Genomic DNA, 23,894 nt, shown 5'->3' with positions numbered 1-23,894 from the left:
TCTCTACTTGGACTCAGTCTGCATGCTACCACTATGTGCTTCTCATCTTGGTTTCTCCGAAATTAATCAACAGTCTTTCACAGAACAAAAGCATACACCTTGAGAAAGGTAGAGACGTGTGTAAGTTGCAAGCGTTTCTTCTCAAATCCAGATGAAATGCTTCCTTTGATGGAGAGAGGAAGGAATAAACGGCAAGAGCCCACACTTTCAGATCCATGCATCCTTTATTCCATGACCAACCACTGTGTTGCAACCAGGCAACACTACACAGATGGGCAGTCACCCGCAACCCAGCTGTACAACAATCGGAGGCTTACAGTACATTTAAGGCTTTTAAATTTGGAAACAAAAAAAAGGCTTTTTAATAAAACCAAAGAACTCTCAAACCCAAACCCCCAATCAACAGAAGTAGTGTTAACAATTTTAAGCATCTTACATTTCTGATGCTGTTGGTGCAACCCCAGTGTCAAAATCCAAATAACTCCTAAACCAAAAAGATTAGTTTCGTGAAATTTTAATTACATAAATTTTTCAAAGCATAAACTTGTCTTTTTTTTGTCTTGGAAATGTTATAAAATTTTTTAATAGCAAAACATAGGAATAAAAACATATTAACAAAATGTATTCAATCATTTACATTACAAACAAGGAATCTGCAGTTCATTGTTGTGGCCTGACAGGAGAAAATTACTCAATAGGAATCTATGCACAATGTGATTGCAAATATGTACAGTACTTTAAAAAAGCCTACAAGGAGGAAAGTTGGCTAGGTTCTTTGTTAGACCAACCAGATGATCAAAATATTAAAACTCTGTGGACTAGTAGTAATAACTTTACACTTAAAAAAAAGTTTCTTTTTGTTTAAGAATATTCCAGTTATATTTATATGGTTCCAGTTGATGAAGCCATTCACCATAGTTCCAGTAAATTACCCTTTAATTGATTTGTTTGGGGGAAAAGATCGACATGTTAATAAAAATGAACAAAGGAATTTTCATCACAATGGTTTCCAGTTAAACTATCACAGCTTCACAAATGGACTGAACCCATGAATCCAGTGGCTGAGAGAGAGCTGCAGGTCAAATACTGAGAACACCAGTAGAGAGAGGCTGAGTCCTGCATTAATGCATCCTACGTGATGGGTAAGGTGGAGAAAGGGGTGTGAGCAACCTTTTTTACAGCACAAGAAAGTGGTTCCCCCACTCAGCTCTCATTCCCACCCTGCAAGGCAATGAAGCTGGAAGTCACAACTGTTCAGTTTAACATGACGTGTGAGTCAGTAGAACCTGTGGATATGAAAGACTGAGAAGTCCTCAGCTCTCTGATGAGGATGCCAGAAAAGCTGCGCGCTTCCTTGTGGTGATCACGCCAGGACCGCCGTCCAGTGAAAGCCTGTGTAAAACGGAGGACTCGTGTTCACAGTCAATGAGGTAAGATCAAGTTGTCGTCTTCAGGAATTGGGAAGTTCGTGAGAAATGAACTGTTTTAGTCTCTCTAGGTATTGTGCATAAAGCTCTATGTCATTATGCCCGGCCCCTTCGACCCAGAGCGGCTCCACGGCCCGGGGACAGCGCTCGTACATGGCCAGGCCGTGGGAGAAGTCGATGACCTCGTCCTCTGTGCCGTGAATGACCAACACGGGAGAGGTGACTTTGGAGATCTTGTCAATGCTTCAAGACAGGAAAGGGGGAGAAAAAAGAAGGATCACAGACTTCACACTCAATGTAACCGAGTCAGCATCCTAGGCAAACAAGGCATGTGCCCTGGAGGAATTTCCCCTCACTTTTCTAGTAGTCCATTTTTTTTTTTTAATTAACTTTGCATTTCACAATAATTCTTGATTTACAGGAAAGGTACAAAGATAACACAGTGCTCCTATCTACTCCTAACCCTCTTTCATAAGGCCAACAAGGCACATAATCGTAGTATGTTTGTCCAAACCAAAAAACCAGCATTGGTATGTTCCTAAACGCCAGACTTTATTTGAATTTTATGAACTTTTCCACTGAAGTCCTATTTCTGTTCCGGGATCCAACTGAGAATAAATACTACAATGCCGTTAGCCATTGTGTTTTTGTAAAAGTATTTTATTAAAAACAGAACTTCTAAATGTCATCTGACTACCCATCCAGTAAATAATATTTCTGATATATTCATATTTCGGAGAAATTTTTTTAAAAAAAATAAACAAGCTAGAACTTAACATACTGGAATGAATGTCTCTTGAAAGCTGGGCACTGAACAAAGCCACTCAAGTTTTCAGGACTCTCTCTGTGTGTAAGCCATCTTCAGCACTGATTAGCAAGGTCGTCAGAAGCCTCGTTTCATAAAAACGAAAACCTCATCCTTAAATAAAAACTGTACTATATAGCTTGGAAATTTAATGTATGCCTAGATTGAATCCTGAATGAATTCTGTTTACAAAATCAAATCTACCCACCAGGGAAGTCCCAAAATTCAGCTTGTGAGCCCATGAACTGTAGCCCGGCAGGGTCCTCTTGTCCATAGAATTTTCCAGGCAAGAATACTGGAGTGGGTTGCCATTTTCTATTCCAGGGGATCTTCCTGACCCAGGTATTGAACCCATGCCTCTTGCATCTCCTGAACTGGCAGGGAGATTCTTACCACTGCACCACCTGGGAAGCCCAATCTACCCACAGAGGATGAATATTTGAGGATCTCCAAAAGAATATTCTACAGGCTCTGAAAGCATTTCCCAAAGAGGAACTGAGAAGTTAGTAAGGCTTGTTAGGCTGGGTGCGTGGGTGACTTTTCTGCTGGAGGTCACTGTCATTTCCCCTACAAACACATAGAGAGGTGACCCTCTGTCCAGTTTGGCCTCCTGCCAGAGACCCCCTTACTGTTGATTTTCTGTATCTGATCCTAGCTAAAGTTACAGAAGGATTGACTGGTTCTACCCACAGGGGTCATTTTGTTATGTCATGACTAGCATTTATTCAGGGCTTACCTGGTGGCTCAGTGGTAAAGAATCCACCTGCCAATGCAGGAGACTCAGGTTCAATCCCTAGGTTGGGAAGATCCCCTGGAGAAGGGCATGGCAACCCATTCCAGTATTCTTACCTGGGAAATCCCATGGACAGAGGAGCCTGGTGGGCTACAGTCCATGAGATCACAAAGAGTCAGATATGCCTGAGCAACTAAACATCAACAAACATTTATTCAACATGGACCACGACCAGGTGCTTTACACTTCACATATGAAATGTTGTTCATCTTTAGCGAGACACAGTTAAAGAGGAGGGACTGTCTCTGTTAAACCATGGAGGGAACTGAAGCTGGGAGAAGATTATTAAAGAACAGGCATGAGGCTGTGGAGCTAGGACAGAGCTCTAACATCCATCACACATTCCAAAGATCTACAAACAGCTGTCACGGAGCCTCGTTAACAGCTCATGAAGTTGCCAACCACCTCACAATGTCCAGGAAGAATGCAAGACCTCATTGGCCGTGTCATTTGCCAAGATCAGGGCTACTGTGGCAGGAGTCAATTTGGCAGATTAGGAATCTTGCTTAGAAATCTACCATCCTCTTATATTTAATTTTTAAAGTGACTTCTTCTCAGAATGCAAAAGTCCAATTATATTCCATTAAAAATCTATTTGCTGACAGTTCCATGCTGCATGATTTAGGGGACTCTCCATGGCCTGGAAGGTGTATTTAAGTTAAATGCCACCATCTTGATTCTAAATATAAAGGAGGTAAGAGAGAATAAGGGCTTCCCTGGTGGCTCAGACAGTAAAGAATCTGCCTGTAATGCAGGAGACTCAGGTTTGATCCATGAATCGGGAAGATCCCCTGGAGAAGGGACTGGCAACCCATTCTAGTATTCTTGTCTAGAAAATCCCATGGACAGAGGAGCCTGGTGGGCTACAAATAGTCTATGGGGTTGCAAAGAGTCAGGCACAACTGAGCGACTAACACTTCCCACTTTTTTGCAAGAGAGAATAAACCACCAACCAAGTAATGATTAGGATTACTTATCTCTCTATATATATATAATATATGTTATAAATAAATGTATATTTGGCTACGCTGTATGGCATGTGTGACCAAGGATTGAAGCTCAGAGTCTCTAACCACTGGACCACCAGGGAAGTCCCTTATCTCTATTCTTTAGTATTAAAAAAGAAATGGGAAAGTGCCTTCCTTAAAGAGAGGGACACAGAAACAAGTGTGCATTTGGTAGCAACAGACACCCTAAGAAAACATTCCTCAAGTTCAATTAGTAATGACAGTTCATGTGACTATTGATGGTTTGAAGTCTCTCATTTTGATACTTCATGGTACTGAAGAGGAAGAATGGCCTTTTCTGCCTATTTCCACTCACCCACCTTAACGAAGCTGCTTAAACCACTTAACTTTCTCAGCCTCAGTATCCTCACTGTAAAATGAGTCTTTCAAGATAAGGAGCATGAAATGATTAGCTCATGCCTGGCAGATCACTCAAACCGAGTAAGAGTAGTATGCTGGTTTCCCATTAATTAAAAAGCTGCAATTAGTTGCCGTGGCTGTATTTTAAGGTATCTGCTAATTTAAGAGTCAGGGGAAAACCTATGTATTTTGTTGCCAGGGTAACCCCTTGCGTGGCTTTCCACAAACACGCTAAATATCTCCCTTTCAACAAATGGGCCTCTCATTACCCATTCAGCACAAATAAGGCTACATTTGAGATGCACAGGGTCCCTGCTTAGCATTCTCAGCCATGCCACTGGAAATCTGCAGCTTGCTTAACTTTCCCATGAAGCTGAACCTCATACAGGCTGCACAGAGTTCACCCAAGGTGTTAGGAGAAAATTTCTTCTTGGGAAACAAGGCCATCTGTGGAACAGATGTTTATCCAACCAAATGATGCTCCCCCCACCCTCATTCCCAATAATAACAGAATGACAGCAATGAAGGTGTTGATCAAAATCCCAAAACTGTACACACGTCTGTTGAGGTTTGCTATAACATGGCCATGGGTGTCCTGCTGTCAGAATTTCGGATGTGCCTTGGGCAAATAATCTTTATTAAATACTTTCCTTAGCTTGTGCTTAGTCGCTCAGTCGTGTCTGACTCTTTGCGACCCCATGAACTGTAGCCCGCCAGGCTCCTCTGTCCATAAGGATTCTCCAGGCAATTATACTGGTGTGGGATGCCATGCCCTCCTCCAGGGAATCTTCCCAACCCAGGGATAGAACCCAGGTCTCCTGCATTGCAGCTGGATTCTTAACCATCTGAGTCACCAGTGAACAACACTGAGGAATAACCTTCCTCAGCTTAGATTTAAAAAAAAAAAAAGCAGAGGTTTTCAAAGAGAGGTGTTCAAGAAGGCAATGTGCCCACTGCTTTTGCTTGTATAATACAGCTGCCTGTTTTCCTCCTTCTGTTCGGGGACTGGAAAACAGCAGGGGCTAGGCTGGCAGGAGCTCTGCCGCCCCTGGGGTGCTGGCAGGAGGGGGCCTGGCTATGGGCTCTCGTGCAGAGAAGCGGGGCTTCAGGCACAGGTGGGCAGCAGGAGGTGTCTAGAGCTGTATGGAGGACTTACACTGTCCCTGACGCCCATCATCGGCATAGCTTACATTACTTTTTCTCTTACCTAGCAGTCTGACCAAAAACATAAGAGAAATTTCAAACTTGGCGATGCTTACAGTTTTTATATGAGTATCTGTTGTTATTTGGTTGCTAAGTCATGTCTGACTCTTTTGCGACCCCACGGACTGTAGCCCCACCAGGCTACAGTCCATGGAATTTCCCAGGCAAGGATACTGGAAAGGATTGCTATTTCCTTCTCCAGGGGATCTTCTCAACCCAGGGATGGAAGCCTGAGCTATCAGGGAAGACCTATTTGAGTATCTAGACCTCTGATTTAGTTACTGTGACTCAACAATACATGTGCATCTGAGGGAACAAATGAACACTGTACTAGTTCCTTTAAGACATCTGTGCACTTGTTTTTTTTTTATCCTGTACATCCAGCTGAACCAATTAATCCTGGATGTCGGGACAAGCAAGGTCCTTAGACATCATCTGGCAGGTTTTTTTTTTACAAATGAGTCTGGCCCAGAGGACTACGTCCGAGGTCGGTGCATGTGCCACATCCGCCTCCTGTCCCCTGAGGAGCCCAGCACAGGGGTTGATGGCCGGCTGCATTCAGGAGAGGTTTACCCACAATTAACCGCGGCTTCTGATCTGAAGTTGGGTCACTGGACGTCTTAGTACTTACTGTACAGCAGTGAGCTTACCTGGGGAAGGCGTCAAAGCAGTACGTTTTCCTGGTGTCGGGGAAAGCCACACGCAATCCAGACATCAGAGGCGAATGGAGAATCACCGCAGCACACTCATACCTGGAGGCCAGGTCTACTGTGGGGACCGTCCCAATGCTCTGACCATACAGGATGATGTTCTCAGGACTTACGCCATACCTGGAGAAGTCAGAGGGCACAGGCCATTAGCTGACACGTGGCAGAGAGAGCAAGGAAGCCAAACACCACAGTGTTATAAACTCACAAGATTCCTACAACTAGGACTTTCCTGGTGGTCCAGTGGCTAAGACTTCACACTCCCACTGCAGGGGGTCCAGGTTCAAACTAGATCCCACACGCTGCAACTAAGACCTGGTACAGCAAAAAACAAAAACAAACCCAAAAAACAGTTTCTGTGTGGCCCCAGGCCTTTGAACTTCACACCATCTAACACAACTGTGCTTGCAGAAGAAGAGGGTCCCAGGATGCAAGTCTTGTCCGGCATTCCTGCCTGGGATTCATTTCAGTTGGAAGAACGAGTGATTAAGAAAGCTGTGGTATATATACACAATGGAGTACTACTCAGCCATTAAAAAGAACACATTTGAATCAGTTCTAATGAGGTGGATGAAACTGGAGCATATTATACAGAGTGAAGTAAGCCAGAAAGAAAAACACCAATACAGTATACTAACGCATATATATGGAATTTAGAAAGATGGTAACAATAACCCTATGTACGAGACAGCAAAAGAGACACTAATGTATAGAACAGTCTTATGGACTCTGTTGGAGAGGGAGAGGGTGGGAAGATTTGGGAGAATGGCATTGAAACATGTGTAATATCATGTATGAAAAGAGTTGCCAGTCCAGGTTCGATGCACGATACTGGATGTTTGGGGCTGGTGCACTGGGACGACCCAGAGGGATGGTGTGGGGAGGGAGGAGGGAGGAGGGTTCAGGATGGGGAACGTATGTATACCTGTGGCGGATTCGTTTTGATGTTTGGCAAAACTAATACAGTGTTTCAGGTTTAAAAATAAAATTAAATTAAAAAAAAAAAAGAAATGAAAAGAAAAATAATAATAATAATAAAAAAAGGGTCAGTGGGACTTCCCTAGTCGTCCAGTGGTTAAGAACCTGCCTTCTAATGCAGGGGATGCAGGTTCAATTCCTAGTCAGGGAGCTAAGATCCCACATGCCAAGGAGCAACTAAGCTCCGTGCCACAAAGACTAAGCCTGGGCGCTGCAAGGAAGAACCCACATGCCGCATCCAAGACCTGATGCAGCCAAATAAATATGTCTTTTTATAAGACGGGTCAGCAAAAAGAGTTTTGATGGATGGTTTTGAGGAAGGAACTCATGGCTCCAGTATTTCTTGCCTTAAATCCACAAATTTAAAACACAAATCCCTTCAATGAGGATGAAATCTTGAGAGGTATCAGGAAGGGACTCTGTTATCATTCATCAGCAGACCATCCCCCAGAGAGATGCTATGGACTGAAAGGAAGTTATCCTGGGGAGGACCTCCCTCCACTGGAACCACCGCTGAGTTCCTTCTCTGATGGACAGGGAGGTCCATTTCAGTAGGATTTAACTGAGAGTTCAAAGTCCCTTGGAGGGGGAAGTATACTCAAGATTAGGGGTCTTCTTCTCCCTCCACAATTTTCATTAAAGTAGCTCTGACACCCCAAAGCATGAGGGCCACTGGATGCTGCATGAGTGGATTGCAGGGTGTCACAAGGCACCTGGAGAGAAGACTACCTGCAACCCCCACGTTTGCAGTGTAGGCTCTTTCCACAGTGGCCAGCTCTGTGGCAGGATATTTCACTATCGATTATAAACAACTAAATAATAAACAACAATAAGAGCAAGAAGAAAATAAAAACTGAAGGTAGTTATTGAAGGGGAGAGGAGTAAAAGATGCTTAATATTAAAAGTTAAAAGAAAAAGAGGAATTCCCTGGCAGTCCAGACTCTGAGCTTTCACTGTAGAGGGCATGGGTTCAATCCCTGGTCAGGGAACTAGATCCCATATGCCACGTGGTGTGGCCAAAAGTAAAAAAATAAAGTAAAAGACTTCCAGATTAAAATGCATCAGACAAATGATGCCATTACCTTACCTTCTTTGATCGGATCTGCGGAATGATGAGAACCATACAGGATAACCTATCAATAGCAGTGAGTGTTACTATTAGAGTCAAACTTATTTTCTCAGTAACTTGACACTGTTTTACATCCTGTTTCACGGACCTTGGGGGCTACACTGAATGAATAAAGGAGCACTGGGCACAGACTTAAAGGGCAGAGGTAGGTGTGTAGTTATTCAAAAAGCCTTTTCTTGAGTGTCCTGAACTCTGTCCATTCTCCAAGATCATGACCTCCTTGAAATGTCTTTATAGAGCAGCCCGAACTTTTCACTGAAGGATGCTCAGCTTTCAGAATTTCTACTCGTGGGCATCAGGACACACCTGGCACCAATCTCAACAAATCCTACTTCTGACACACAGACACCCACAGCCTTAACAACAAACACTTTACAACTCAGCGTTTTCACTGGAAAACTTCACTATGCGAAACACTAGCTATTAATAGTGGAAAATATGACAACTGCTTTTACATTAAATAAAGAACTTTGGGATTTCCCTGGTGGTCCAGTGGCTAAGACTCCGTGCTGTCTATGCAGGGGGCCTGGGTTTGATCCCTGGTCAGGGAACTAGATCTCACATGCTGCAACTAAGAGTTCATATGCCACAACTTAAGATCCCCTGTGCCACAACTAAGACCCTGAGCAGCCAAAGAAAGAGAGAACTTCTGGTCCTCAGAGGGCATCATTAAGAAAGTAAAAAGGCAAGTGGTAAAAATTATTTGCACACACAGAACCAGCAAAGGGTTCACAACTAAAACAAAGAACACATCAGTGGGGGGAAAAATGATCAACTACAGAAAAACAAAATTATTATTTCATAACAGAAGACATCTAAATGGCAGAGAGGGAAGGAAGGAAGGCAGGGAGGGTAACTCAACTTCATTAGTAAAAATGAAATGAGATTTCACAAACAAAAACCACAGCGTGATACTAACAAAAATTTAAATGCTGAGAATACTAAGTGTTGACAAAAATGGGGCCACAGGAACTTTCATTCTTTCCTGACGGCGACATAAGAGGATAGATAGAAGCACTTTGCAAAAAAGTAAAAGTGAAGATATAATAATGACACATTCCCATGGACCTAGCAATTCCTCCTCCAGACATAGTCACCATGGATTAGAAATATCTTCTGGACTATTCGTGGGTGGTTGGAGACAGCCCCAAGGGGTGTCACAGGGCATCACAGGACAATGAATGGTGATGAATGGTAAAGACATCCTGTTCAGAATGGACGAGATACAATCAGAATGAGCAGATACACAGAACATACCACGTGCAAAAAACTTAAACCCAGTCAAATTAAACTTCACTGCTTGGACTCTTTTGTTGACTATGAGGGATATTCCATTTCTTCTAAGGGATTCTTGCCCACAGTAGTAGATACAATGGTCATCTGAATTAAATTCTCCCATCCCTGTTTAGTTCACTGATTCCTAAACTGTCGATATTCACTCTTGCCATCTCCTGTTTGACTATGTCCAATTTCCTTGATTCATGGTTCCCATGCAATACTGTTCTTGACAGCATTGGGCTTTACTTTCACCACCAGACACATCCACAACTGAGCATCGGTTCCACTTTGGCCCAGCTGCTTCATTCTTTCTGGAGCTATTAGTAGTTGTCCTCTGCTTTTCCCCAGTAGCATGTTGGACACCTTCGGACCTGGGGGGCTCATATTCCAGTGTCGTATCTTTTTGCCTTTTCATGCTGTCACGGTGTTCCCGTGGCAAGAATGCTGGAGTGGGCTGCTATTCCCTCCTCGCGTGGACCACATTTTGTCAGAACCCTCCACTGTGACTAGTCCATCCTGGGTGGCCCTGAGTGGCCTGGCTCACAATTTCATTGAGTTACAAAAGCCCCTTTGCCACAGCAAGGCTGTGATCCATGAAGGGGTGCCTGAGGGAAAGTTGCTTGGTTGTGTCTGACTCTTTGCTGCCCCATGGACTGTAGCCCACCAGGTTCCTCTGTCCATGGGATTCTCCAGGCAAGAATACTGAAGTGGGCTGCCATTTCCTCCTCCAGGGCATCTTCCTGACCTGCACTGCAGGCAGATTCTTGACCACCTGAGTCATCAGGGAAAGAAAGGCAAAGAAGTGAAGTCCTAAAAAACCAGGGTAGTGGTTAAGGACAGGAGGAGGGGTAATAGGTTATGGCTGGGAAGAAGCATGTTGTTTTGGGGAGGCTTATGGATCGCTGGATATAGTCTGTATCTTTTTTTTTTTTTTTTTTTGGCTGAGCTGCACATCATGTGGGATCCTAGTTTCTCAACCAAGGATCTAACTGGGGCCCCCTGCATTGGGAGCATGAAGTCTTAACCACTGGACTGCCAAAGAATAGTCTATGTCTAATAGCAGTCATAGACTGCCTAATAGTCTATGTCTTGTCACAACTGTTCCTTTTACAGTTCATTAAGCAGAACATTTACAATCTTATGAACATTACTGGCTACCATTCTATCTATTATGTTTCACAACAGTATTTTTTAAAAGCTCACCAGATATTTCAGTTATGGAGACAGCTCTCCTGGAAACTGTTATGAATCATGATAGATTTTGTGCTAAACACAAACCTTCTAAGGAAACATGAGCCCATTAGAAATTACATCTCATCAAGAGCTAATGTGGGGAAAACTCATGTTCAAATGTTCCACAAAAAGCAGCCAACAAAAAACAGGGTCACAGTTACATTCCTTCCAACAAAATCTATATGGAAAAGGGACGTGAAAGTAATCTATTAAAATGATAATAACGGTTATTTTCAGGTAGTGAGAACCAGGTAATGTTTCTTCTTTCAAATATTCATTTCTAATTTCCTATAATTATTAGGTGGTGATTTGTTAAAATGAATAAATTAAGGAAGCACAATTGCTGGACCGTTTTGCATGGAGTCAGCAAGCATTCTTTGCAGTGTCTGTATTTGAAAAGGCTTGAAAACTAAAGAGCTAGTAAATGTTCAGATTTGTTAGTATTACATTACGGACTTTCCCCTGTTTATTATACTGTCTGACAACACATGAGAAGCCTCGGAGGTACAGATGGGGTTCGGGGGCAGCTAATTCTCTGAAGGTATGGAAGGTTTTCAGGAAAACTCTAAGAGGTTTCTGGTCAAACATCCGCCTCTTACAGATGAGGAGGCTGAAGTGGGTCCCTTTTATGGCACCACTAAGATGTTGTTTTTGATGGAAAAAAAAAAAAAGGTAGACGATTGATGACCTCTATACCCCTATACCAATGGTTCCAAAATAAGAAGCATCTGAATGTCTTGGGAATCTTAAAGAATATAAATTCCTTTAGAAATTTTCCATACTTAAAAACTCCAGTGGGTTTGCTGATTCCACAAACTAACCATTGTTTGGTACTGAGTAAAAACTGTCAAACCAGATCCTAAAGTGCTTTTAGCTCTCAAATGCAATTAAAAGATGAGGGATAAAACGAGAGATGGTAAATGGACTCTGTTACTAACTCTGGGTGAAATTCAGGGCATTTGAAAATCATAGCTCTTAGGATTAAGTTAAAAAAATATATATATATGTATATAAAATTTTTTTCCCCAAAAACATCAACAATCCCCAAGTCCAAAATCTTTATCCTAAAGTAAAACAGATGTTAAGCTCTTCCAGCCTGGACAGGACAGTTTTGTGGCACGACACAGACAGGCAGGATTTTCTGCTTTTTTACTTAGAATTTGCTATTTTGGGGTATCATGACAGCAAAACATCAAAAGTGATTTCTTACAACAGTCCACAAACAATGTTTTTTTTTCTTCCATGTGTCCAACCCCCAAAGGCAGGCTTTTACAAGTAAACTTCCGCGTTTCTCAGCTATAAACACACCAGACCCGGAGACACGGAAGCCGTTCCTCCTTCCTACGCCCAATAGCTCTCTTCTGCTGTTTCCCCCTAACCCCTTTGTGTGTCTGGAAGAGGTGTTGCTTTTCCATCCCAGGGCTAACCTTCCACCCGAGCGCTGGATCCTCATCCTCCCCTAAATTTGAAAATTTCATCCCCACCCATGCAGAACCAATCTTAATCCCAGAACCACACACATCTCCAAGTCTCTGGATCTAAGAAAGGGCCCATCTTCACGGATGCTTCTCTAGTGACAGCCCCATCTCTCATCTCTCCTTCCCCACCACATCCTCATCCCCAATGAAGCCCCTGAAATCCACCCCCTGCCACCACAATGTCCAGTGAGCAGCTCTCAGAAGTTCCTGATGCAATTCCTTCTCCCCAACTCCTCATCCAATTTCTCCTTCTTCTTTTCCTTCTCCCTCCTTTTTTCTTTTTGCCACAACCAGCAGCATGCAGGATCTTCCCTGACCAGGAATTGAACCTGTGCCCTCTGCAATGGAAGCACAGAATCTTAACTGCTGGACCACCATGGGAGCCCATGATGCCTTTCTTCTGCATTCACTCTTAGTTCCTCCCCCAGCCCCACCACCCATAGGCTTGGCCCCTTCCTGGCTCCCCTCCTCCTGCCGTAGCCTTCCTACTACTCTTACATCTTCTCTCCAAAGGATTTTACTGAATCCATGCCTCAACTGTTAACTCTCTGCTGGCAATGCTTCCAACATAGCAGACAAAGTCAGGATGAAGACAAAGATAAATTACGGAAAGGAGTGGACCACCACATAAGAAATCCAGCTAAAGATCTCAGCTTATTCTGGCAGTGACTGATTAGCTTGGTGATTATGCAAATAGGGGACTAGTTTCTACGCCTGGAAGATGTCACTATTGTTTTAAAAATAATGCATTAAAAATAATAGTTGCTGAATGCCTCTTTAAGGACTAAGCACAGAACCTCTGGGGGTACAGAAAGATGAACATAAAACACTGGGTGGGTGCAAGCAACTTATAGTCTAGCTGGGGAAGCAAGGAATGTATGTAAAAGCTTGGGGTGGGGGACAAGCTAAAGCTTGGATGAGTGATTAGGACACAGGATGTCACAGCAGATGAGGCAAGAAATTCAAGGTCAGGCAGGGTCAAAGCCACGTGAACAAAGCACTTTATTTGCTTGTAGCCAACTACAGCTCCATTTGCATGTCACACAGACACACGTTCTTATCAGACTCTCCTTGGACCTCCCCACGAAATCTTCAGTCCTGACTTAAATATGCAAGCAGGTACTGTCTGCACATGGATCTCTAGGGAAAAGCCACTCTTAGCCGGTGAGAGTCCATGCATTCATTTTACAGCCGAGTCTACAGTCAGAATGTCATCATCTCCTGCAAGGGTGCATCCAGGCCTGCCACCGCTGGTCCTGGGGACCCACAGCAGGTTGTGACACTCAGGTCTGACCCTTGGCACGTTGAGAGACTGAATAGCCAAGACCTGTATTTACACTGTAGCTATAACTGAGCCTGGAAGTCCTGATGCTGATGATCAGAGCCCCAGGCCTGCCAGAGGACCATTCAGAGGCCCTAGTTTCATAGCATCCTCAGCACGAGCATCACATAAACACCAGCCTCTGAATCTGAGTCTCCTCTTGGTTACAGTCTCCACTGCCCCTTAACCCTTCTTTGACTGGATCCCTCAAATTTCACCCAGGCCAAAATTCTGATTCCATTAAGTCCCATGCTCAAGCACAGTCCATCAGATCTTCAACCCCAAAGTCCTAGACAGTGTTATAACCCCCAGAATCCTAGACATCCTGGCCATCCTGCTTTTTTAAAAAAATTAATTTTTATCGGACTATAGCTGCTTTACTATGCTGTGTTACTTTCTGCTGTACAGCAAAGTGAGTCAGCTACACATATACATATATCCCTTCTTCCTTGGATTTCCCTCTCATTTAGGTCACCACAGAGCACTGAGTTTAAAAGGGAAGAAGAAACTGCCCGCAGAGGGAAAGACTTGAGTTAGAGACGAACTCCAGTAGCCGCTTGCCTGTAAATTCATAGAAATACTTGCATGACACAGAGTGAATGGGGCCAAAGTCAGGATGGGTTCTGAGAAAACATACTAGAAAACTCAAAATGCAGTGCAGGGACTTCCCTGGAGATATAGCAATGAAGACTCTGCTTAACAATGCAGGAGCCACAGGTTCGATCCCTGGTCAGGGAATTAAGATTTACTTAAAATACAACACAAGGAATAAGGTCTCCCAACATTTGCTAGGGGAAAGTCATGACCCTGAATGATTACTTTCCACAGCAGGGAACACCATGTGTATGGTAACTCCTTGGAAACCTACAAATTTTGCTCTCTGCTTCTTTCAAACCTCTAGCATCTTCTTGCAGTCACCGGCTATGCTAAGCTCAGATCAACAACACAAATGTTAAGTTCTGGTTCCCACTCAGGAGCAGGAGTTGAGGCAGGAGGTGCTCATGGAGGAGGCTGAGAGTACAGTACCAGAGGAACCATGTCCAGTGGGGATGTTCCCTTCAATGATAAGGGAAAATGTTTGTTTTCATTTTAGCATAAAGCTTGCCTTTCTGTCTATAAACATGGCCAAGCTGAGCCTCCCTAAGACACACTGCATCCTGTTTAAGTTAACGGACCTTGGTTTTGCCCTGCATGACGAGCATTTCCATTTATCTTCAGATGAAGCATGTTTGGCACAGTTCCACCAACTTTGAAGTCAACATTTTAACTATTTCAGAGCTAGGACTCCTAGTGGAAATACCTTTAGACATAGGACAAAGATAAATACAAAAGGTAACGTGAAAGTTAATTGAAGGATGAGGTGTGAGGATACTGAGAAGCCCTAATACACTTCAGAGCAAAGCCTCAGAGTAAAAGGTCTGGCTGGGAGGGAAGTAGGTGGGTAAACACGGGCCTTGAGAAAACATAGATGACCTGGAACACTCACCTTCAGCCACAGAAATGGGAAATCCATCTTTTATTTTCTGTAGCCAGAGCTTAACGAATGTGTGACTTCTACTATATTTTAAATTGCTAACCAACAAGGATCTACTGTACAGCACAGGCAACTCTGCTCAGTGTTATGTGGCAGCCTGGATGGGAGGGGAGCCTGGGGGGAGAGTGGATACATGTATGTGTATGGCTGAGTCCCTTTGCTGTTCACCTGAAACTATCACAACATTGTTAATCAGCTATATGCTGCTGCTACTGCTGCTAAGTCACTTCAGTCGTGTCCGACTCTGTGCAACCCCAGAGACGGCAGCCCACCAGGCTCCCCAGTCCCTGGGATTCTCTAGGCAAGAACACTGGAGTGGGTTGCCATTTCCTTCTCCAATGCATGAAAGTGAAAAGTGGAAGTGAAGTCGCTCAGTCGTGTCCGACTCTTAGCGACCCCATGGACTGCAGCCCACCAGGCTCCTCCACCCATGGGATTTTCCAGGCAAGAGTACTGGAGTGGGGTACTCCAGTACCCCTTCTGATTCGCCTTCTCCGAATCAGCTATATACTCCAAAACAAACTAAAAAGTTAAAAAAATAAACCACAAATGTGTGATTTATACTTTAATTATGAGGAAGATAAAAAAGCATTCATTCCCTGAAACATGATTATTTTTCCTTTTTTAAAATGCACCTTTGTAGGTTTAGGCTTTCTAAATGTTACATAATGCTTCACAAACAGATTTCTACTGGTCCTTTAACTCCAGTGGCAAAAGCAAAGGAAACACAGTTTAAAGTAAGTACCTGCTGCATGGGCGCTGTTTGAGACAATTAAAAATTTTAATGGTAAGCGATGTCAGTGGATTGTTTCCTTTTTTCTGACCAAGGAAATGTGGCTTAAAGGGGAATTGAAAAGCAAGATGACCATAACTGTGAAAGTTTCAAAACTCTGAGCCAGTGCTCATGGTATCCTTCTCAACACTGGTTACAAAATAAAGTGTGCCAAAATGCAACATTTAAACTAGCCTCCTTCACCGGAAGCATCAGTGAAGGTGATGAGGATAAATATGAGCTCCTGGGTTATTAGTCTCTGGGGAACTGCAGAAGGAAATGAGGTTCAAACCAAGAAATAACACTAAAACCAAGCTAAGTTTAGGCAACATGACTATCACAGTCAGTAAGTTCATCAGAGCACAACGAATGGAATGGTTCAGTTGAGGCCAGGAAATCAGGAAGCACAGAAGCAGAAGCTTGAAGCCAGTCACTCAGGAGGGGAAATCTGAAAACAAAAGGGAAGAAAGGCAAGAGCTGGAGGGGAAGATGAGCATCCTAAGAACATGGAGGGCAGCCTGTCCTGGTGGGGGTGAGGGCTTCACCTCGGAAAGCACAGGGCCGTCCAAAGGAGGTGTCACCCACTCCGAAAGCATCTGGGGAATGCGCACACAGTTCCCAGAGGATGGAGACGTGACAAGCTGTGCCACCGGAAGGAAAAGAATGGCTGGGCGAGACATGTTTTGAGTGGCTCACATCACGTGTCTGTGCAGCAAGCAGTGGTGGGGAAGGGACAGACATGAAGATAATTCTGTAGTTAGGGGACAGAAAATGAGCACACACAGAGATGCTGAGAAGGAGATCATGGGGGGGTGGAATTTCGGTTTTTAGAAAATACGTTGAGGACTTCCCTGGTGGGCCAGTGGCCAAGACTCCAAACGCAGGGGACCAGGTTTGATCCCTGGTTGGGGAACTAGATCCCTGCAACTAAAAGATCCTGCGTGCCTCAACTAAGATCTGGTACAGCCAAATAAATAAGTAAATTATTTAAAAAAATAATATGTGCAGCTTGGGAAGACAGTGGGTTCCAGGTAACTGTGGGGCATCCCAGGAAGGCACATGTGAGTCACACTCTCAGGGCTCCTTGTAAGGAAAATCTTTAAGACTCATACTGAGGTCAATGTCAGATAGGCGAGCCTCTAGGTGCTCCTCACGCTGCCTCCTGCCAGGGTGTGGGAAGCCCCGCAGCTGGAAGGACAAGGGCTGGAGTGTCCGTCCAGGCCAGCAGCTGCAGGAGCACAGACAGCCACAAGCAGAGGCTCTGGGAGAGACAACATGGCCTGGGTCCCATGGAGACAGATGGACCAGACGCATCACAGCTTGTATCTGTAAACGAAAAGGGAATGTGTCCTTTTCTTCAATGGACTGTGATGGCAATAACACAACACACAGAATGAGGGCATTCCAGCAGGTCCTGACTCACCAGGAGGCAGTGGTGTGGCGACGCACGCCCGGTTAACGGAGCCCTTCTTACAGGTACTCAGGTATTTCAGAACATAACAAGGGGGCTTCCCTGGTGGCTTAGTGGTAAAGAATCTACCTGCCAATGCAGAAGACATGGGTTCAACTCCTGGTCTGGGAAGACCCCTCACGCGGTGGGGAAACTAAGCCTGTGCCCCACAACTACTGAGCCCAGGGACCCTAGAGCCCGTGCTCTGCAACAAGAGAAGCCACCACAATGAGAAGCCCACTCACCGCAACTAGAGAAAAGCCTGAGTGACAACGAAGACCCAGCACAGCCAAAAAAAAAAAAAAAAAAACCAAGCATTATCCAATTTTTGTAAACTAGCATCTACCCTCGAGGATGGGATTTCATTCTATCCTAGGTGTTAGAAATTTCCTTCCAAATGATAGCACAGGGATTGGCTATCTGTGCCAGGTCTAAAACCACCTTCCAAACAATTCTTTTTCTATCTTTTGGCCAAGCCAAAAGATAAATTTTGGAAGTGCAGAGTCTTAACCACTGGACCACCATGGAAGTCCCAAAACAACATGATTCTTTGTGACATTAGAGACTGTTCTCTCCCCTACAATACTCTTTCTCTGTGTCAAAGCAAAAATAAACAAGACTTGGCATGACTTAATTTTTTTACAAAAATTACTTTTCAGAGGAAAAGTTAACAGTCCTAAAGAATACGAAAATCACCTCACTTTAGCTCTGTTACAATTAAAACAGAATAATTTGCTTGAACTTGTTTGAGTATAATTGTGCATGAAATTGTTCTAATGATAATTGGGGCTCTTTTGGCATTCTGTAATTATCTAACACGTTGGAAAAGCCAGAAGAAATGCTGTCTTCCCTCCCCACTGGCCTCCCCGCCACCAACAGCTGCATAAATACCTGTGAAATGGTTAGAATGCCACCTACCCTACAGTACAGTTTTTGAGAGGATTACCTGAGCTGGCTTATGTAAGTCACAAGCATCTGATAAAAAAGGCATTTAATGTATGTCGCTCCCATTCACACCAAATACAGATTGAAAACAGACACGTGACCAAAGTAAAGCCTTAAAGCAGAGGTCCCCAAACTCCGGGATCTCATGCCTGATGATCTGAGGTGGAGCTGATGTAATTATAATAGGAATAAATGTAAATGTAAAGCCCTTGAATCATCCTGAAACCATCCCCCATCCCTGGTCCATGGAAAAAGTGTCTTCCAAAAAACCAGTTCCTGGTGCCAAAAAGGTTGGGGACCTCTGGCTTAAAGGATCTCCCTATTTCATACCCAAGAAACACAGCTGAAATTAAAAGACAGAGCTCATGAAATCTCCGGGACAGGGTAATACATTTTTTTAAAAAATCTTATTTAATTATCCCTTTGAGGACTGAAGTCACTTCTTAGAACTAGAAACCCAAGAATCAATTTCTAATTATTTTATCTCACTGTAAGGTGAGTTCTCCCAACAGCCATAGCACACAAGACATGGTCAGGGTCTGCCCTGCCTCACAGGGACTCACAAATGGAGTTCAACAAAAGCCCTTTAACTCCTACATGACAACTGCTGAGATGTCCAGTAGACATTCATGGATGGTCACCCACAGCCGACAGAGAGCTTTTCTGATCTGCTGTATCTTCAGAGCATCTCTCTCCTGACCCTGGAGCTGCGGGTATGAACACAAGCCCAAGGTGGACCTCCTTGGCCAGAGTGACTGCTTCTGGGAGAAGCAGAGTTGGAACCAAGACCAGTCAATAGGAGTTCTTCCAGGATGCTTGTGCCCTCTTCTGCCGAACATCACCTTTGTCACTGCTCAGAAAGAACCTCCTCAAAATTTCTACAGGATTTCCCTGAAGGTCCAGTAGTTAAGACTCTGCAAGGGGTGAAGGTTCGATTCCTGGTTGGGGAACTAAGATTCCACGTGCCCTGCGGTACAGCAAAAAAAAAAAAAATTGTTACCAACAAGAAAGCAAAGTTGAGAGAAGTGAGCTGAGTCTTGAAGCTACCGTTTGAGGTCCCAAACCTGGTCAAGCACCCGATCATAGGGCTCCTGGAGTGTTAACCTGGGTGGAGCTTACACTATTCTCTCGTGAATATGGGCTAACATTAGCCTTTTGTGAGCAGCTCAGAGTATGTAGTCACAACTGTGTGATGGTCTGGGATGTGGACGGAGGGTGGAGATTTGCACAGTGGGTTAGAGGAAAGAGTAGGCTTTGAATCAGACAACTCAAGGACTGGAGCCCAGCTCTGCCACGATCAGTGATCTGATCTTTGTTTAAAAAATTTGTATTTATTTTTTTGGGGGGCTACAGGGCAGCATGAAGGATTTTAGTTCCCTGACCAGGAATCGAACCCTCTGCCCTGCAGTGGAAGCAGAGTCCCACCACTGGACACCAGGGAAGTCCCAGTGACCAGCAGTCCTGTTTCCTGGGCTCTAAAGGGGTGTAACCTTGCCTTGGATCTACAGGGAGAATTAAATGAGGTGATGAGTGAAACCCCATGGACTCCCTTTTTGTCCCCCGTCTAGGCTGCTTTCATGTGTCCACAGCCAGACGTGGCACGAGTGGACATTGAATGTGACCCCAGGACACAAGATGACACACGATCTGAAACCAGAATGGTGGTTCTCTCCCTCCCATCAGCTTGGGCTTGGTACTGTTTGCTCCCTTAATGTTCTGTGTACACTCAAAATGGAAGTCTGTTAAATAAACATCCTCCTTGGGACAAACCTGGTGATGTCCCGAGTCCCTCCTTGATGACATCGCAGTTCCTTTCTCTTCGGTCTCATTCCTTCTTTGTGCCTGTCTTTTTTCCCTTGTATTCTCTACTCTTCATTTGACTTCCAGAACCTTCCATTCCCCGCCCCCCTTCCTCCTTCTTAAAAGCATAGTAAGTTCACAACATCAATTATGGAAATAACTAGAACTACAGGACAGGCTGAGACTTCCCTGGTGGCTCAGATGGTAAAACGTCTGCCCACAATGCAGGAGACATAGGTTTGATCCCTGGGTCAGGAAGATACTCTGGAGAAGGAAATTGCAACCCACTCCAGTACTCTTGCCTGGAAAATCCCATGGACAGAAGAGCCTGGCAGGCTACAGTCCATGGGGTTGCAAAGAGTCGAACACGACTGAGCGACTTCTCTTTCCTCACAGGACAGGTGAATGGAAAGACCCTTCCTCAGAGACCACACAGATGGGTCACTCTAAGACAAGGAAACGAAAGCTTTGAGAAAGGTTAAAACTTCACTCTGAATTGTAAGTACCAAGATAACTGCTGTAAGTATACTATAGCTCCAGAATATGGACAAACTGGGGAAGAATTGTCAATCGCACAAATTACAGCCAAACCAGCACAAGCATATTGGAGGGGGCGCAGCACAGGTTCAGCATCAGGCAGAATTATCAGTCACGCTCTAGGCTTTAGTTGTCTGGCGTGTTCAATGGGCTCCTATCTATCCAGGCTAGGGGGGTGTGTAACTGCTCAGTCATGTCTTTTATTATCCCCTTGCAACACAAATGTAAAACGATTTGGAATCAGTATGTCCAGGCGCCCAACCTAAGCATTTCTGAAATAAATCATGCTTTAAAATGTGAACATTCTGCTTTAGGGGCACAGAGTTTTCACCTGGGAAAATGGACAGTTCTGGACACTGATGGTGGTGATGGTTTCCAAACAATGTGAACAGACTCGATGCCCCAGAACTGTCCACTTAAAACTGGTCCAAAGACTCCATTTCATGTTATGCACATCTGGTCACAAAAAGAAGGGGGACAAGTGAACAATCCTCTTACATCTGACTTCTACTAATCATTTTCTTATTAGAGCATACCAGGGAGAAAGGCTAGCTCTCCTGAAGTCCAAATGAGATTTTTAGGGAATTCTCTGGTGGTCCGGTGGCTAGGACTAGGCACTTTTACTGCCGGGGCCCCTGTTCCATCCCTGATTGGGGACCTAAGATCCTGAAAGCCAAGAGGTACAGCCAAAAAAAAAGAGAGAGAGAGAGAGAGATTTTACTACAAAAATAAAATAGTAAATATAGTTCACTTTTTTTTTAAAGGAAGAAGATTCTAAAGATATGCATGTCACTAATCCTGTGTTCTTTTACAAATCTGGTAGGCCATTCTACTCATGAGCCACCTCCAAGGGCAGTTTCAGGGAGGCTGAGTGGCACTTGCTAAGGTGGGATGGGGCTGACAGCTCTGTTTTACTTAATCACAGACCCTCTTATCCTTTCCATTTTCTCTCCACCTTGCCTGAATTTGTGTTTTTTTTTTTTAACCAAAACAAAGGAAAACCACTCCTTAGCACAGCCCACCAGTTCTGCCATCCTTTTTCTTGGGGACATGAAAGGACTCACTCAGGGACATCACAAGATGAGGCTAGTGCGGGACGTGGTGATGGAGACAGACGCCTCTCTTCTCGGTGGCGACCTTTCGTCTGAGTAACACCGGCACAGAATTCCAATTCTATATCTAAATATTCAAGGGCAGCTGTTAGAGAGGTTGGCTGCATTCTGAAATATCACCCCCGAGGCTATTAAGGACAGAGGGCTTGGGATTCTGGGTGGCGGAGCCAGCCTTGCGGCCTCCAAACACCAGACAGCGTCTATGTGACTCATAGGCCTTACCCACACGGGAGCCTTCATTTCCTTTTCCAGTCCGTCTAAAATACGGCCTTGAGGTAACTTCAACATTACATTTTAATTAAAATACTACACAGCCTATAAACACAGAGGCAAATGCCATGCCCTTATCATTAAACAGGAAGCCTTTATTTGGCCCACTAAGAACATCATGTACCCTAACATTAATAACTCAAAAATACTCAGCTCACCACATGCCATTCCATACACTCCATCCAACCTGTTCTGATATCCTCATAAACCAGTCTTTGGCATCTAATGTAATGAATGAAAGAATGTGAAAGTCACTCAGTCGTGTCCTACTCGTTGTGACCCCATGGTCTGTAGCCCGCCTGGCTCCTCTGTCCATGGGATTCTTCAGGCAAGAATTCTGGAGTGGGTTGCTATTTCCTTCTCCAGGGGAATCTTCCTGACTCAGAGATCCAAGCCAGGTCTCTCACATTGCAGGCAGATTCTTTACTGTCTGACCTACCAGAGAAGTCCAATGTAAGGCAGTGGCGTAAGTAGCCCGGTGAGGGTGACCCCCATCCCCCGCATCTAATGGGAATTCAGGGAGGGCAGAGAAGGCCAGATCACCTGAAGAAGCCGATTCCATGTGCTACGTGGAACATGGGACTTTAAGACCCACTGGTAGACACTGGGATTAAGATGCTAAAACATTAAGAGCTCGAGCCATCTTATGTGCCGCCACAAAGATCTGACACAGCCAAATAGATAAATATTTTTTAAAATATGCTAAAACAAAAGACGGGCTTCCCTGGTGGCTCAGCAGCAAAGAATCTGCCTGCAATGCTGGAGATGCTGGTTCAATCCCTGGGTAAGGAAGATCTCCTGGGGAAGGAAATGGCAATCCACTCCAGTATTCTTGTCTGGGAAATCCCATGGATAGAGGAGCCTATCAGGCTGCAGACCATGGGATCCCAGAGTCGGACACAACTGAGTGCGCCGACGTGCACACACATACTCACCCACACATACACCCCAAAGGATGGGAAATGAAACAAGAGTGGACTGTTAGACACAGTCAGGAGTCTTCTAATTCAGGCAATGCTCTGGGAATCTGCTGCTGGATCCATCTTCTCTTCCTTTGTTCTGAGCATCATAAATGCACTCCACCCTCTGAGCAAGGCTGATCAACAACCTCCAGATGTCTGCTTCTCGGCACTCACCCCTCACTCTAGAGGCCCCCTGTTCCAAACTGGCTTCCCTAGCGGTCCTGTCCTCTCTCTAAGCCCATTGGATCTCAAACAGTCTCAATCTCTCCAAAAATCCATTCAAGATGCCAGTGGGTACTTTAACATATTAAACTTTCAAATCTCTCTCTTCAGTCCTGGAATGTTCCTAAGTTATTATTTCTAATACATCTGACTCCCTGTTGACAATTTCCCATGGTTTGTGAGTTCCCATTAAGTCAAGTCAATTTGGATAAAGGAGAGTATTTACTCTAGAATTGCAAAGTTCATCAAAAGAACATTTTTTTTTCATTCAAAATTGGAAAGAAATCAAAATATACAAATCTTTTATGAAGTATTAACAAATGCTTTCAATATGATAGCTCTGTTTGTATGCATTTTTACCTTCAAAAAGAAGCTTATTTTTACCATCTTTCACAACATATCAGAATTCCTCATATTAAAAAAACAAAAGTGAAACAAGACTTCCCTAGCAGTCTAGTGGTTAGGATTCTGAGCTTTGAATGTAGGGGGTGCAGGTTCAATCCCTGGTTGAGGAATTGAGAGCCCACATGCCACATGGCCCAGCCAAAAAAAAAAAAAAAAAAAAAAAGTG

The 23,894-nt window shown here is 44.2% G+C and overlaps 1 protein-coding gene across 1 annotated transcript in view; it reads right to left on the bottom strand.

Annotated features, from left to right (window-relative positions):
• Positions 1–205: 205 nt before the first annotated feature.
• Positions 206–23,894, bottom strand: part of ABHD17C (abhydrolase domain containing 17C, depalmitoylase) — a 57,723-nt gene continuing 34,034 nt past the window's right edge. Inside the window, exons 2-3 of the mRNA XM_055555690.1 lie at positions 6,246–6,425; positions 206–1,670 (exon numbers count right to left, since the gene is read on the bottom strand). Coding sequence (XP_055411665.1) covers positions 1,451–1,670; positions 6,246–6,425 — 400 coding nt within the window. The 3' untranslated portion in view covers positions 206–1,450. The remainder of the gene's footprint in view (positions 1,671–6,245; positions 6,426–23,894) is intronic.

The sequence above is a fragment of the Bubalus kerabau genome, chromosome 19, assembly GCF_029407905.1.
Source record: "Bubalus kerabau isolate K-KA32 ecotype Philippines breed swamp buffalo chromosome 19, PCC_UOA_SB_1v2, whole genome shotgun sequence".
NCBI classification, from domain to species: Eukaryota; Metazoa; Chordata; class Mammalia; order Artiodactyla; family Bovidae; genus Bubalus; species Bubalus kerabau.
This window is presented reverse-complemented; position numbering and strand designations above follow the sequence as displayed.